This window comes from Gordionus sp. m RMFG-2023, chromosome 2, assembly GCF_954871325.1.
Source record: "Gordionus sp. m RMFG-2023 chromosome 2, tfGorSpeb1-WG-v2, whole genome shotgun sequence".
NCBI classification, from domain to species: domain Eukaryota; kingdom Metazoa; phylum Nematomorpha; class Gordioida; order Chordodea; family Parachordodidae; genus Gordionus; species Gordionus sp. m RMFG-2023.
In genome coordinates, this window is record NC_088776.1 from 44,012,832 (window position 1) to 44,029,304 (window position 16,473).

A 16,473-nucleotide genomic window follows, 5' to 3' on the forward strand; every position below is an offset into this window, starting at 1 on the left:
AACTTTACTAAAATTTAAAATTAATATTCAACAAATATACACAATTACTTCTGATAATGGTTGCATTTTTAAGAGCTATAAAGCTCCTGCAACCTGAAACTGATTATGATATAAGGAGTGAATCAGCAGATGAGGAAAATATGGATGTAAATGTATATAAATATGATATTGATGATATACAAAATACTTTTTTATCAACTATTATATCCTATCCGATTTATAGTGTACGGTGTGCACACACTTCAGCTGGCACTTCAAGATGCTATAAAATTATCACCTATTGTGGAAACCATTGCAAAAGCTAGGAGCCTAAATTTAAAATTAAGACATCCCACTTACCAAAAGTTATTAAAAAATATGAAACTCCCTAAGCCTGTGTTAGATTGCCACAGATGGCATTCAACCCATGATATGTTAGAAAGGCTGATTTTACTAAAACCCAATATCGAAGATTTTTTTACAGAGCAATCTGATTATTTATTGACTGAAGATTGGAAAGAGATAATAACGATTGTTGAAATTTTAAAACCGCTAAAAATCGCAACCAAACAATTCCAATCTGAACAGTTAACACTGACAGATTTTTATGCAGCATGGTTAAGATGCTGCATCGAACTGGAAAAAAATCCAAACCATTTTGCTCAATTACTATATTCTTGTCTTAAAAACAGAGAAGAAAGGTTTATAAAGAACGAAATTCTCTTAGCTGCCATATACCTGGGCCCAAGATACAAGGTTAATTAAAAGCTTAGTAAATTAATTATTTTAGATTTATATTAAAATTGTTATTTTATGAAATATTTAAATATAAACAATATAAATCCTTAAATATTACAGGTATTACTTAGTGATGATGATAAGATTTGTGCGAAAAAACATCTTGTCAATTTATGGAGACGAATTAAAAGCTTAACAACGCCAATTTTATCTGATGATATTAGTTCCGATGAAGTTATTGAACAAGAAGATGATTTAGAGAAATTGATATAACTTAAAGAAAGGCAGGAGAAAATATTTAAAAGAGGGCCAACGATTGCTGAGAAAAGTATTGGAACAATAATTACTGGATTTAGCGATTATATAAGATTAGATAAGAAGGAAAATATTTTGCATTTTTGGGAGTCTGCTAAGCTGGAACACCCTGAATTATATATTTTATCTAAAATCTTATTTGCTGTTCCTGCAACCCAAGTTAATTTTTCATATTTTCACATATAAATACATTTAACATAGGTTAGCGTTGAAAGATCTTTTTCACATTTGAAATTCATTCTTTCACCACATAGATCGAGGATGAGTGAACAACTCTTGGAAGATATTATGCTAATACGTCTAAATAAAATTTTTAAAATTGATACATGACTATATGCTTTGTATTTTTAACTATATTGGCCTATAAATAAAATAAAAAATTTATTTTTTATATCAAATTTATGTCTAGTTTTTTATTATGATTTAAATATAGAATTTTTTTTATCAACTCAAAAATTCTTGAACCCGAACCGAACCCGAACCAAACCCGGGTTCAAAAATATTTCCCTGAACCGAACCCGAACTTTTTTTTTATACCCCGAACCGAACCCGAACCGAACCCGGTCTAAAATTTTGTCGGGTTCGCATCCCTGCTCTCAAGGTTAAATTCTAGTTTATTATCATATATATTTTCTAAAAAATATTGCAACCATTATTATTAATTTCCGATAACTAGATTGTGAAATGTTTTAATTTATATAATTTTTGATCGTTTTAATTATGTTTTACTTTAAACTGTTTAATGAAATAAAAATATTTCTGGCAATTTCCATGGGACGAGAGGGGCTCTAAATACCATCAATAGCTATGGTTCCGACAGTATTATCAAGTTTAAAAAATCATTATTGAAATTTCTATGTAATGAACTTGATCCTGAATATTAGGATCTGTAGATGGATGTCTACAAATAATTTCAACAACATCCGTCAGGCACAAATTGATGGCTACATGAAGACACGTTTCGCCGTTCTATTTAAAATTAAATTTTTTATTGTACTAAATATCTAACAAAAGATAATTATGATTAGTTAGTTCCTTCCCACACCCCCATACATATCATTTATTTTTAAAAGAAGTAAGTTAATTGTTTTTTGCTGTTATTGTATTTTATTAATTATTCATTATAATATATTTTAGTCTTGCACGGGCCTGTCCGAACCCTACCACTAGGATCAGTTGGATAAAAAATCTCTCAGATTCGATTGTGCAAGACCTAGATCTAAAATTTATTTTATTAGTGCAGAATTCTATTAGAATTTTTTCGGACCATGTGATAATTTTATAAATATAAACACCAAAATTTTAATCTATCCTCTAATGCCTTAAATTTTTTCCACTTACTTTTAAAAATGGTATATATTCTAAATACAATATTTTTATTAATTTTTGGGGGATCGGACTAAATAGAGAAAAAGAGGTCCAATGCATCTAATCGATTTTAGTCGCGAATATTTAATTGCCAAATTCTAGATATAATATATATCTATTACCTTGTTTTTATGATTTACATCGCAACCGATGTCGAGAAGGAATTGCAAAATCAATAAATGCCCATTTTTTACCGCGGAGAATAAGCAAGTTTCCTCGTGCTAAATAAAATACAAATATATAATAATAAGAAATTTGAAAATTAAATATATTATTTATTTAAATAAAAAGGCTAAAAGTGACATAACAAGTTACTTGAATATTGGAATGATCTGTAATTATATTTTTGCAATTTTGAGTAAATAAGGATACATTAAGGTTATGATTACTAATTATTATGGAAAATTATATAATCAAATTGAATTTCTAGTTCTATTCATTTTAGTTATTTAATAAATTTTATTATAATTTTTAACTCTTTAATTATAGAATATAAATATATAGTCCTCACTCACAAGTATCCCCTATGATACCTTAGTAATTTAAAAAATGAAAATAAGTAGTAAAAAGCTATGAATTTTTCTGTGTCGTAATTCGCATTTTAAAAATACAGACAAAAAGGACGTTTTTATATATAAATCGGAAACTTGTAGACCTGTACCAAAGGACCGTAAATTAATATGATTTTAAAATAGTGGGATAAAAAAATTTTCAAACCCGAATCGTGTCGAATTTTTTTAAGAAATCTGAATTATACCAGGATAACGTTTAGTTTATAAAAATAAAACCCGGATAAAATCGATAACCCACTTTTGGGTATAAAGCTTGCGAATTCTACTTTTCTTTAAAACTGAAAACTCAAATACTTTTAGTGAGGGGGGTGGGGGGGGGGGGGGTATAAGTTGATAGAGTTTCTGATACTCCACGAGAATGTGATAGTATTCATAAGTTATAAATTTTTAGTCCATACTTTGTTTTTAGCGTGTATATCAATTTTTTGAGAATGCAAGAACTTGACAATGTCCAAATATCCGTATTTGATGGCCATAATTATGCCAGATTCACCTTCCTATTACAAAAATGTCGTTATATATAAAAAATTACAATCACAATGTTATAGTTATAAAAACAAGCTATGGTCAATAAAATGGGTGAGGGGGGGATTATAACCATAATTTTATGGTATACTTAAAATAATATAATATAAATGTACTTATATAATTTCGAAAAAAATATTATTTGAGTTTGATATTGATTAAAAAAATATTATAAACAATTTATATTATCGTTCTGCATTAAATTTTAAAAGAATGATTCATCTCTTTACTCTTATTTTTTTTAAGTTGTACTAGTTCTAAATAACTTAAAATAGTTCCATTTAACTCTTCGTGCAAGGTTACCTTTGCAATATATTGAGATGTAACTTAAGGACATTTTTTAAAATGAAAATTTTATTCAACGCATGCAATATCTATAATAAAATTGGTAAATTTTAAGACCATTTTTAATAATGTTTAGCTCCCAAAATAGTTGTATAAAACAAACAAGGTATAGGTCATTTCTAAACAAGACTCCTTTTTTTTAAAACGGGAGAAAAAAATAAATAGCTTATATATTCTTCCCAAACTCGGCTTATTAAGCTGTTGTAGAAAAACCTGCATATTTACGAGGAATATTATAAAATTTCCTATTGTATTAATCTTCTTTTTTTTTCAAATTTACATCATCGGATAGTGAATTGAGATCAATGCTGGTCAAAGCAAATAATTCCTGAACGGCTAGTAAATTTCCACTTTTACATGCGCAAAGAAAAGCGGCAAATAAGGTTTCCTAAAATAAATTAAGATTTAAAAAAAAATTGTGTTCCCTATAACTACAATATTTAAATTTCCTTAATCCCACCGGAAGTATTTAATGAATGAAAACGACTTCTAGAAAATTATAACGAAAAAATCTTATAAAGCTAATATTTGCAGATGCATTAATAAATAAATAATGGTTTTTATAAGTCACATTTTAAAAAAAAATTCATCACCTCGGGGAATATTGAATTACCAAAAACAATTATATATTCGCGGCACAGAATTAGATTTGTGCATCGGAACCTAAATCCGAGGCGAATTATTTTAAAATATGCATAAGGTGATTTGATAATATTGAGCTGTTTTAAGGATTATCGGCGTGACCAATTTAATATTTTATAATTAGGAAATATATATGGTGATCCATATCAAATCAACCAAGGTTTCAACCCGACCCCCTTCAATTTTTCTTAAATTTTGTATAATGGTAGTATATACTATAACTAAAAAAATGAAATTTTACTTTCCAACCTTTTACCCTCTAAGATATGGCCGTTTAAAGCGCGCAAAATGGTACATTTTTGACAAAATGCACCTCATTTATTTTCAAATATCTCGAGAAATAATTAAGTTAGAAAAATAATTTAAATTTTATTTTGTAGCTTAATAAAAGGTCTTTAAAATGACATAAAAATAAATATTATGGACATTTTATTAATATCGAAAACCGGATTGTAAAACCGGAAATGGCCATAGAAAAACAGGTATTTTTTTTTCAAAATTTTCTTTCTGTAGATAGATATCACACTGCTTTATATTTGTTCAAAATCCTAGACTGGGATGAAAATGGGTTTAGGAGTTATCACTCTTTATATGTTTAAAATTGATCGCCGGTGTGGTGCAGTGGTGTGTGATGAAGGCTTGTAAACCGAAGGTCTCAGGTTCAATCCTGGGAAAGAGCTAAAAATTTTCGGGTTTTTCTTCGATGGTGTATGGCTTTAGACATATGATATGATAAATTTCTGAGCTGGGAAATGCCACCCCGGTCACCGACAGGCTTGGACAGCCGGGTGCTAGGATACTTGTCCAATAAAACCAAAAAGAAGGCCAGCTGAACTCGTGGGTCAGATGATAACGATTTCTTGGCCAGCGCTAGGATGATGGGATGATGGTGACCTCGGGGGCCGTTCAAGCTCAAGTCTGTCTACCAAGTTACAATGGACTTGATAACGATACTCCGGTGGGATATCCATCGATAATGATACCAGTGGGAGAGATCAGGATTGGGTTATCTGTCGATTTGATAATTCAGTGAGGAATACTCAGGTGGGATATCTAGTCGATATTGATTTGATGCCCCGGTGGGGGAGATCAAGATACTTTGGCCTGATACATCGATGATCGATACAAATGAAATCGATCAGAAATACAAATATTGGGAGATCAGGATTGGGATATCTGTCGATTTGATAACTCCGTGTTGGGAATACTCAGGTAGGATATCTGGTCGATACTGATTTCATACACCGGTGGGAGTTCAAGATACTTGATACACCGGTGATCGATACAAATGAAATCGATCAGAAATACAAAGATAAAAATAGATAGCAAGATTAATATTATAATAGATAAGTGAAGGAGCTTACCACCAGAAAAGGTGAAAGCTTAAAAGAAGAAAAAAATATGTCTAAAATTGAACAAATTTAACATTAATTAGGGATGTACCGATATTTTATATCGGATCGGGCCGATATTTCGCTCATTTTAAAATATCGGTTATCGGCAAATATTATAAAATTTGCCGATCCGATATAAAATGGCGCTTTTAACAAAATTTAAAAAAAATTATATCTAAAAAACCATTTATTTTTATAAATAAAATCGAAATATATTTTTATGTTTAATTTTTTTAATAGAAATAATTATTTAATAAACATTCTGCAATATAGTTATTTTTTTTCGCATTCTGTTTAAAAAAGTGTTCATTAATCTCTTCAGTATCTGTTTTTAGCAGGGTTGGCAAGTCGGTCAATTGACCAGTCAAATTCAGTCAATTGACCGGTCAATTGACCGGAGGAGTATTTGACCTGTCAAATACGGTCAAATACTCTAAAAAATTTAAAGGAAAAATAAATTAAAAATATGTTTAAAAAAGGGAAAAAAGATGTAAATACATGTGATCACAATGTTTGCTTATTTTTCGGGTCCACAATATCAAGAGGAGAACTCACTAGTAGTGTAATTAATGAAGTATGTGATATAATTCAAGAATTAGCTATTTTACAAGGTAGTGATGACCAAAATATTTTAAGTGATATAATTAATTTCAGAAGCAAAAACAGCATGTTTAATATAGCAAAATATGTGGAAAGTAGTAATTTCCAGAAACAATCAATTCCGACCTCAAGTTAATAGATTAAACTTTGTCTACCCTGCCCATTAAGAGACTAACAATTCCTAGTTCTACTTCTTCTTTAGAAAGAAATAGGTCGATTTGGATTAATATTCTTATGAAAATAGAAATCGATTTAAGATCTAAGATATCAGGAAAATTGTTTAAAAAATATTAAAGAAAATGATAATATTGAATATGAATCAGAACAAGACTCTGATACAGATAGCTACACGTTAGTTATTGAATGAATTTAAAAAATTAATATTATAGATTCATTTTACTATTATCTTCAAAATAAAGTTAATATTAACTTTAAAAAAATATATTTGAATTTGACCACATTTGACCGTATTTGACCATATTTGGCCGGTCAAATATCGGTCAATTGACCGAAACGTATTTGACCGGTCAAATGCACAACCCTGGTTTTTAGTGATGCTAGTGATATTAACAGTCCCCATCACCGCCGACATATCTCTGATATAAAAAGAAATCTTTGATATATTAATTTTAAATATTAATTTCAAATTTCATAATATATTTTTTTATTACTAATTATGTAAATAGATTAATGTTATTACTTATATTATATAAATAATAGCAATTGAATTGAATATAAACTATAACTGACCATTATAATATATTTAAATGACATATGTTATGGTATAGTAAAATTATAGATGTTGTACTAATAAAAAGTATATAAAAAATTAAAACCGGTATCTTTGCAGAATACAAAATTAGATATGATATAGGATCGGTTATCGGCCGATATCAATTTAATATCTGAAATATCGGATCGGATCGGCCTCCAAAAAGTGGTATCGGTACACCCCTAATTAATATCATCATATTTTAATTTTATGAATAGTTATGAAATAATGTTAATTTAAAAATTATGTCTAAATGATAGGCCCTGATTTTTTTTTTATCTTTATAAAAAAAATTTGAGAGGTGGCTGGGATAATGAGCTGTTTAAAACTTTAGTTAAATTTTACCTTGAAGTTACTTGACAAAATAATTCTAAACATATTTATAACTTTATTTGCCTCAAATTGCATTACATATAATACAATCAAAAATTTATAATTAAAATATATCATATATTATAATCATCCAAGGAATTTTAATTAATTATGACTTTTGTTTTCGTCTAGGGGAATAAAAGCTTGGAACTTTGTGTTCCAGAAATTCTCTTTGCTCTCATAAATCTGCTTTCAAGATGACTTTCTATGTTCATATATTCATTATTGCTCACAATAATTTACCCCATAGATATTATTTCTTGCATAGTTAAATAAATCTATTGTTGTCAATATGTGATGTTCATGTGGACGTTGCAAGATTGTTCGAGCTGCTAACCGATTAGTAACGGCCCCCAAAATGTCGCATGGACGTTTTCCTTGTGCGGTTTCAAAAAACGCCACTCAGCCTTTATCCCAAAATCATTTTCATGATTGTAAAGATTAATGAAACCTTTTATTTTTATATTGGTTACTGCTCCACCAGAAAAATAATAAATTTTAGCCACTCTATTAAATCTTTTTTTCACGATCAATTTTTAAAATAAATAAAATGCACATGCTTTGTGCTTTAAACAATCTGATATAACCACTAAATTTACATGTTTTATTATATTGTTATCACGGTAATAAATTATAAAAGAGTTGATAGTGGCTTGATTATTGGTCTGATTAAATCCTTATGCATGGTTCTGCACTACAAATGCATAGTTATCTGAAAAGTTTGCAATAACTAAGAATTCGCCAACATTTAAATTGAATTTTAAAAAGTTTCGAATTAATGATTATCGTGAAGCTATAAACAAATGAGGAATTAAATTGTTTAATTATTCAATTAAATAATCTACAATTTCGTCAGCGGATTTTGTCAATGTTTCGAGGGTAGTTCGATCAACTGCTATCCATTGTTTGAACGTTTTATAATCTATAGAATTCTCGTCAAATAATATATTAAGCCTTTCTTTTAATTTTGAATATATGGGGGAAAATTTATTGTTGAATTTCAATTTTGGTAGAAATAAAATATTTAAAATTATTTTGTCAAGTAATTTTAATTTCGAGATAAAATCTAACTAAAGTTTTAAATAGCTCATTATCCCAGCCACCTCTCAAATTTTTTTTATAAAGATAAAAAAAAAATATGGGCCTATCATTTAGACATAATTTTTAAATTAACATTATTTCATAACTATCATAAAATTAAAATATGATATTAATGTTAAATTTGTTCAATTTTAGCCATAAAAAGAGTGATAACTCCTAAACCCATGTTCATCCCAGTCTAGGATTTTGAAAAATATAAAGCAGTGTGATATCTATCTACAGAATAAAAATTTTGAAAAAAAAATACCTTTTTTTCTATGGCCATTTCCGGTTCATCCGGTTTTCGATATTAATAAAATGTCCATCTGTCATTTTAAAGAACTTTTATTAAGCTACAAAATAAAATTTAAATTATTTTTCTAACTTAATTATTTCTCGAGATATTTGAAAATAAATGAGGTGCATTTTGTCAAAAATGTACCATTTTTCCGCGCTTTAAACGGCCATATCTTAGCGGGTAAACAGTGTTGGAAGGTAAAATTTCATTTTTTTTCTTAGTTATAGTATATACTACCAGTATACAAAATTTAATTGAAGGGGGTCGGGTTGAAAATCGACTTTTTTTTGTTGATTTGATATGAAATTCACCATATAGAAAATAAATTAAGTTAAAAATAATATTGAAATAAAGAAATTCGGTCATTTTTTATATTTAATTTTTTTTAAATTAAAAGGCATAATAATTTGCTGGACACAATTACAATGGTTTTGAATCTAATATTAAGCGATTGAAAAAAAGCTTGTTCATTGGAAGAACTTGTCTCAAAAAAAATCAGAACACTATCTTATGGTACTCTTGTGGATGATTTATGCTTCTACTAATCATCATTTTTTAAATAAAATTTGAAAAATTAAATTACCTAAAAAAGAGTTTCATATGTCAAGCTAAAAATTAAAAGTTAATAACTGTAGATCGTTAAAGTAAATCTATGCTTATTTTGTTCGATGAATACTTCAGAACTGTCAAATTAATTCGTTATTAAATGACTTGAGATTGCATTGATAAAAAATCCTTATAAGTTGTTTTTTATATTATCAATTAACTTTAAATGATCTTATTTGTTTATAAGTATAAATATTTTTATATATCTTAATCACACTTCATTATATCGTACTATTCACCCCCTTTCAAAGCAATTTGGTAAAGATCAATCTCAAGATATCAGTAGTCTAATTAATAGAAAGCAAACCCCTTTTTTGCTTAGTCTAGATTTTCAATTCTAATTTGGCTGCAAGATTCTGTGCAATTACATTTGATATGCGTAACTTAAATGATAATTTCCGATATTTCAATATTATCATAATAATAGTCTAGAGTAAAAATACCATATATTGCAATACAAATAGTACCCGAAAAGAATGAAGGGAAACACGTGTGCCCAGCAAAAAGTTCCTCTAGTGATCATGTTTTTTTCCCACAATCGCTGAGCAAACATTAAATTCCAAACAATCGTAATTGTCATTGTTTAACAATTTAATAAAATATTTATACATTCATGAAAAATAATTTTATGTTTTAATAAAAAAAATACTATAAAATAAAAGATTGCTGAGTATTTCCTTTTTTAATATGCCGCCGCCGCAATCTAAGGGGCGTGTAGCTTAAAGAGATCACATAGTATAGCAATTAAATATAAAAAAATTACCTTTCCAATTTGTTCCATTATCGTAAGTACCTTCTGGTGTGATTTCAATAGCGAAAAATTGGCATATAGTGCCTTGTTAGCCTTGAATAAAGATAAATACTCATCAACGGGAATTTCATTGAAAAGCCTAAGGTAAATGATAACCAATTTTGCCGATTTCTACAAAATAACAATTGGTAAAATATTTAAACCGAGATTATAAAATTAAAATGCGCTCTAAATTTTATTTGAAAAAGTAACATGCTATTACTAATGACTTCGTAAAAGGTTATACTATACTACATGCTCTTTACTTTTCAAAAACGAATGATGATACTAGTGTTGTTAAAAGTTACTTTTGAAAAGTAACTAGCTACAGTTGCTAGTTACATCCTTAAAAGATAACTAGATACAGCTAAATTTTCAAATAACTCGTTACATTATAAATAATTTATATAACCCATCATTTTTAATAAAAAATATTTATTATACAAACTTTTTACCAATTTTAATCAAAGGAATTTAAATGAATATACAAAAAAATAATTAGACCAAAAAAAATTTACCACTTTAATTAACTGTATCGAAAATATAAAAATGGCAAAATATTATTAATTTTCATAAAATTTGAGCTTAATATTTTAATTAGACTTTAACAATACACTTTTTAAAAATTTGTGTCTAAAAGTGTGCTAGTTTTCATCCAAAAATCAGGATAGTTTTATGTAAGTGTGACATATTGAATAAATAGTAATTTTAAATTTGAGAAATCATCTTATAAAGATAATAAATAATATATATATTATTTAATATAAAAAAGTAACTAGTTACCTTTGTTGTTACATTCTAAAAAATTAATTCGTTATAATTAATATTTACATTTTTCATTATTTAAGTTACCCTTTAAAAAACATCATTACTTTACGTTACCTTTTTAAAAAAAATTAAAATCCTTACTTTGACGTACTAATTATATATATTCCGAACATTTAAAAAAACATACTCACTTGCCATGAATATCGAATAGTTTTATTAACGTTGTTAAATAAGTCAGTATTTCTATCTGAATCATATCCTATCACAGTATTATGAGCCACCAAACTATATTCAAGGTTCTCATCTTCAGAAGTTTCATGGGAATCCTTTGCTCTCGTTGGGTCTTCTAACGCCTTGTTACTTGGTCCATTATATATATAGTATTTAATTGTATAAAGAAAATAATTAAATTTAATAGTAATAAAAACAAACAATAATTAACTTTAATCGTAATAAAAACTAACTTTAATCGTCTGATAAATTTGGCAGGGAGGGGTTCGTTTACAAAAAACTTTTGAGGATTTTTTTATAGAAGCTGTTAAATTGAATCAGTGGTAAACATTTTTTAATCGAAAAAAGGACATAAGATAAAACGTTAAATACTACTTAAATTCAATGTTAGTTGGGGTGTCAGCCTTTAGAATCAAATCGATATGTTTTCCATTTTTATCGTTTCCGTAAGAGTGGATTTCGTTCGAGATATTTGAAACATTAAAATTATGATTATTGTTATTATTGCAATTATCGATATCGTGGGTATTATCCAAAGAGACAAGATTGGGTGTAATCAGTGGCAAATATTGGAGGGATTTCAGAGGACTAGATCCCTAATTTTTTTGAAAAAATATAGTTATATTATATTGGCGTCACATCATATTATTTTGAAGTCCCGGAAGTCTTATATGCTAACTGCTTCGGGACCGTTTCCCTCTTTTCAAATTTATTGGCCCCTCTAAAAACGTTATATAATGGGTTATAACAAAATGATAAGTGCACACTGGCCGATACTCACGATATCCAGTGGTATAGGTTTTGTCATTTATTTAAAAAAAGTAGTATAACACCATATTATATAATTATGTATTATTCGAAGTATAAATTCTGACAGGCTTGTGTTAGAAAGCTCATAGCTTCAAAGAAATAATTTATTAAATTATAATTTTTTTTATAATAATCATATTTAATCAATCAAGATACAATATCGAAAAATGTATGCACATAAAAAAAATATCCTACTATATTAACAAAATTTAAAAATATTTTTTCTCCAGGTCTTTATTTTCCTATCTAGCATTACGTATATAAATATAATATATTGCTTTTTTCTTTCTTTTGTTTTCTCTCTCTTCCTTCCTTTTTCTTTATATTTGTAAAAATTTTCGACATTTTTAACAAATTAAAATTTCAAAATAAAATATTATTTTCAATAAAATTTGTCCAATTTTGGCAGTTGCTGGAAAGAATTTTGACAAGCTTGGATTATTACGGCTTTTATTATATTTCTTTTTAGAGAAAAAAAATTTCGCATCTTTTTCAGAAATCGAGATAATTTGTTCTGATGTGATTTTTTATAAATAATAATTATTGTTAATGATTTTTCCTACAAATTTTTTTAACTAGAGTTCTGACTAATGGGAATTTCGATAATTTATGTTGTATACAAACTTTTTGCTTGATTTTCGGGTATTAACTTAAGGTGTGAAAACAGTTTATAATTATCATTTTAAAAAAAATGAAATTCTCATAAAATTAATAATAAGATTGAGATTCCCTTAATATCCTTCGTTTAACATATAAGCTGAAGTAGAAGGTTAATCATTATCGGATAGCTATTGGTTAAAGATATAAAATCATTTTCTCCAGATAAGGCTGGTAAGCAGCGGTGGAGAGGGGGGAAAATTCCCCCATTTCCCAAGCTAAAATAAAGAAACCGGCTTAAAATATTTTTTAAATATTACTGTTTTATGATTATTAATTTATATTTTATAATAATTCCTACCTCTAATAGCATATATATTTAAATTTAAATTTATTTATAAATTCACAGTTAAAATAAAAACTCTATCAATTTATTCTATGATTGCTATCGATTTTAAATTTTCCTTAGCGCTATATAATCTACCATTTTAAAATTTCTCACAAAATCATTTGAAACTTTTTCACTAAAAACTTAATTAAAATATTTCAAAATATAAATATTTAAGGTTTAGATTTTATTGGATATAAATGACTTTGTTTTTAATCAATATTGATGAAATCCGAATTCTAGTCATTGACAGAATGGGCTTCAGATATTTATAAAAAGGAAATTTTCAACGATAAATATGTGCAATGTGCTGCTCATGGAACTTGCACTTCACAACAGACAAATATAATAAACAAAATTATATCTGAAACTTTTGTCCAACATGGAGAAAAATATTACAAAAAGTTATTCCAACAAGATAAAGCTTACGCTATCAGATAGTAACGGCTTTTATGGAGTTAGAATATAAATGTTCTCGCTGGAATAACCCAATGGTCTGAAAAAGACATTCTTCAGAAGCAGGCAAATTATTGAAACATCCAATTTTTGCATGTCTAATTCTTATTTAAGCTTTACTAAAATTCCCAACATTTAATTTTTTTTAAATATAAATTTATATATCAAATTTTAATACTTAAAAAATTGATAATTTTTTTACAGAGTATTTTTTCGAGACATTTTTTTATATTTATTCACAGGAATCTACAGAGATACCATTTACTCGGCCAGGTCCGGATTTTTTATAAAAAAAATTTTCGGCCCAACCAAGGTTTTATATTTTCAGACCCGACCCAGATTTTTTAAAATATATTACATATTTATTTATAATTTTTATAGCTAATATGGCGATTTAAAATATTAGTTTCTAAAAATACGACCCGACCGGTGTGGCCGGGCCTGCGGGTCTCTTGTGATTATATGTCGGTTATATACACTTAATATTTTATCATTTATTTATGCATAAGTTTATGTATTTATTAGAAATTGTTAATATTTTACAGTCAATAGTCCTAATAAATTTGTCAAACTTAAGATATTCAAAAATAACTCCTAGAAAATTTTTTAATTACCTCCCACCCCTCTATAAGAAATTCCTCTGTATTCGCAAGCTTCCGGTATATTGCAATCAATTTGTTTATTAGTTTTATCATTATTGTGATTATAAACAGAATTTTCCTCAGAAAATTGGTTATATAAATCATCTAATGTTATTGCTATCAATATGGCTATTGTATTGATATTATAATTATTTATCATTGTTATCATTTCCTTCCGATAATGATGTGGGGATAGAAACATTCTCGTCAAATATATCTACCACAGGGTACTATAAATGAGTATTAAAAATACCAAAGGTTTGACATGGATGATTCCTCATAGAGATATCCATCGCACTGTTTCAATATATTTTTAATAGACCAAATATAGTTCTATCCAAAGTTTCCATATGAGCAACTCCTACCTCTCATAAAATTGGCGCTTAAACGTACCCAAGATTTTCCAAAGGAGGTAATCTTGGGCAGTTTTCTCTATACAGGTTAGAAATTTAAAAAAAAACTAATAAAACTTGTAAGCTGTTAAAATCAAAGTGCTTAAAACATGAAAACATTGTAAACTAAATGGTAACTAAATTGCCGGAAGACAGAAGAGATTGAAAACGGAAACGCTATAAGCATAAGATGATTAGATATAATATTGTTTCTTTTTTGCATAATAATACATAAATTTTATTATGTATTGATTTAAAATTCGGTGGCTTCTTCGAAAATGTAATTCAAGTAAAAAGAAATAGTAAATTATAATAAGTTTGCCAAAAAAAATTCTTTAAAAATATTTACAATCAAAATTAATTTAATTTACAAATGGAGAGAAGAAACATGATAAATAATTTATGCGCATAATAAAAAAAGAGTTATGTGACTTCATCAAACTAATGAAGTTTCATCGCGGTTATAAATAAAATACAAAATTACAATATATAAATAATTTCTTATTCATATTCTAAGAATCAAATAATTCCTTATTCGTATTTTACGAATAGAATAATTCCTTATTAGTATTTTATGAATCAATCAATTATTCGTATTTGTACGAATAATAAAACCATTATAAAATTATAATTTCTTAAAAATATTTTCAAAAATTAAAAATAATGTATTAAAATTAAAAAATTAAATAAGCCAAAAGTTCCATGAGATACTTAAAAATATTTCGATTATCTTTAAATAGTTTCGAACATTTTTGAATAAATAAAATTAGATCAAATAATGAAAAGGCTATGATTCGAACAATACTTTTTTATTAAATCGTTTTTGATAAGTATATCATAAAGTTTTCGAAAAGGACAGACTATTATAGAAGATAACTATATTTTAAAATTGCAATGAATTGAAGCTTTTTTTAAAAATAATTAACTTAAAATCATGAGTTTAATCAAAATTAATTCTAGGAATTCTATAGCTAATTAAATAAAGAGAATATAATGTTAAATCAAAATATTTGTAATTTGTTATATAACTTTTATCCAGGAATGATTGAGGCATTCTTTAACAGTCAATCTTTTCCTAAAAAAATAAATAGAAACTTATTAAAATATATAGCCATCAGGACTAATTCAAAAATACAATTCCATTTCCATGATATAATACTATATTTAAAAAAAAAATACAATGACCTTATTCATCGATTAATCTTTATTCTATAAAAACTGGTGTACTACTCTTATGTTCTCTTTTTAGCTTTGTTCCAATTTAAAATATAGGCGTAGTAAAGGGGGGGGGGGGGGAGTAGGTTCCTTTCTGATCCTGTTTTCACAAATTCTAGGCTAATAAAAAAATTTCCCCACACACATCCCATATCCCTTTCTCAAAAAATATGTATATTTATATGGTTACATGTAGGGGTGGGACCAATACCAATATAATATTGGTTTACAATACCAATACAATATAAACCAATATATAATTAAATATTGGTATTGTTTTAACCAATACCAATTACCTAAATATATTGGTTTTGAAATATTGTTTAAATACAATTTTAACCAATACCAATACCAATATTAAAAATTTAAAATAGATAAATACATAAAATTATTTGGTTTTATCGTGGATAATTATATCGTGGTATATTTTTTTACTTTCATTCATAAACATATTACATCTGTTATTTCTTCCAAATATTCCTGTGATATCAATATTGGTGTTATTTATAATTATAGTTTATTATTATGGAAGTAAGTTTTCTATATGATATCTATCAATTTTATCTATTTATTCATTTA

The 16,473-nt window shown here is 27.0% G+C and overlaps 2 protein-coding genes across 8 annotated transcripts in view; one reads left to right on the forward strand and one right to left on the reverse strand.

Annotated features, from left to right (window-relative positions):
- LOC135925162 (uncharacterized) overlaps window positions 1-16,473 on the reverse strand; it is a 77,896-nt gene that overhangs the window by 19,192 nt on the left and 42,231 nt on the right. For all 5 annotated transcript variants that reach the window (XM_065460368.1, XM_065460370.1, XM_065460371.1 and 2 more), the window contains exons 7-14: window positions 15,709-15,754; window positions 11,771-11,991; window positions 11,356-11,524; window positions 10,370-10,528; window positions 4,123-4,230; window positions 3,371-3,469; window positions 2,523-2,621; window positions 1,900-2,001 (exon numbers count right to left, since the gene is read on the reverse strand). In XM_065460368.1, coding sequence (XP_065316440.1) covers window positions 1,900-2,001; window positions 2,523-2,621; window positions 3,371-3,469; window positions 4,123-4,230; window positions 10,370-10,528; window positions 11,356-11,524; window positions 11,771-11,991; window positions 15,709-15,754 — 1,003 coding nt within the window. The remainder of the gene's footprint in view (window positions 1-1,899; window positions 2,002-2,522; window positions 2,622-3,370; window positions 3,470-4,122; window positions 4,231-10,369; window positions 10,529-11,355; window positions 11,525-11,770; window positions 11,992-15,708; window positions 15,755-16,473) is intronic.
- LOC135925165 (uncharacterized) lies at window positions 100-1,578 on the forward strand. 3 transcript variants are annotated; one of them, XR_010571558.1, is made up of 3 exons: window positions 100-735; window positions 838-1,191; window positions 1,234-1,578. XR_010571558.1 is itself a non-coding variant. In XM_065460378.1 (2 exons), exons 1-2 carry the CDS (start codon window positions 151-153, stop codon window positions 988-990), a joined length of 738 nt encoding a protein of 245 aa, XP_065316450.1. In that variant the 5' UTR covers window positions 100-150; the 3' UTR covers window positions 991-1,578. The 3 variants fall into 3 exon arrangements, 1 of the variants encoding a protein (XP_065316450.1); XR_010571559.1 differs by having other exon boundaries at window positions 838-1,045; XM_065460378.1 differs by having other exon boundaries at window positions 838-1,578.

Coding starts and splice junctions, on each gene's coding strand:
- LOC135925165 (XM_065460378.1), top strand. CDS start 151: ATGTATATAAATATGATATTGATGATATACAAAATACTTTTTTATCAA. Junction 736..837: donor ACCTGGGCCCAAGATACAAG/GTTAATTAAAAG, acceptor TAAATATTACAG/GTATTACTTAGTGATGATGA.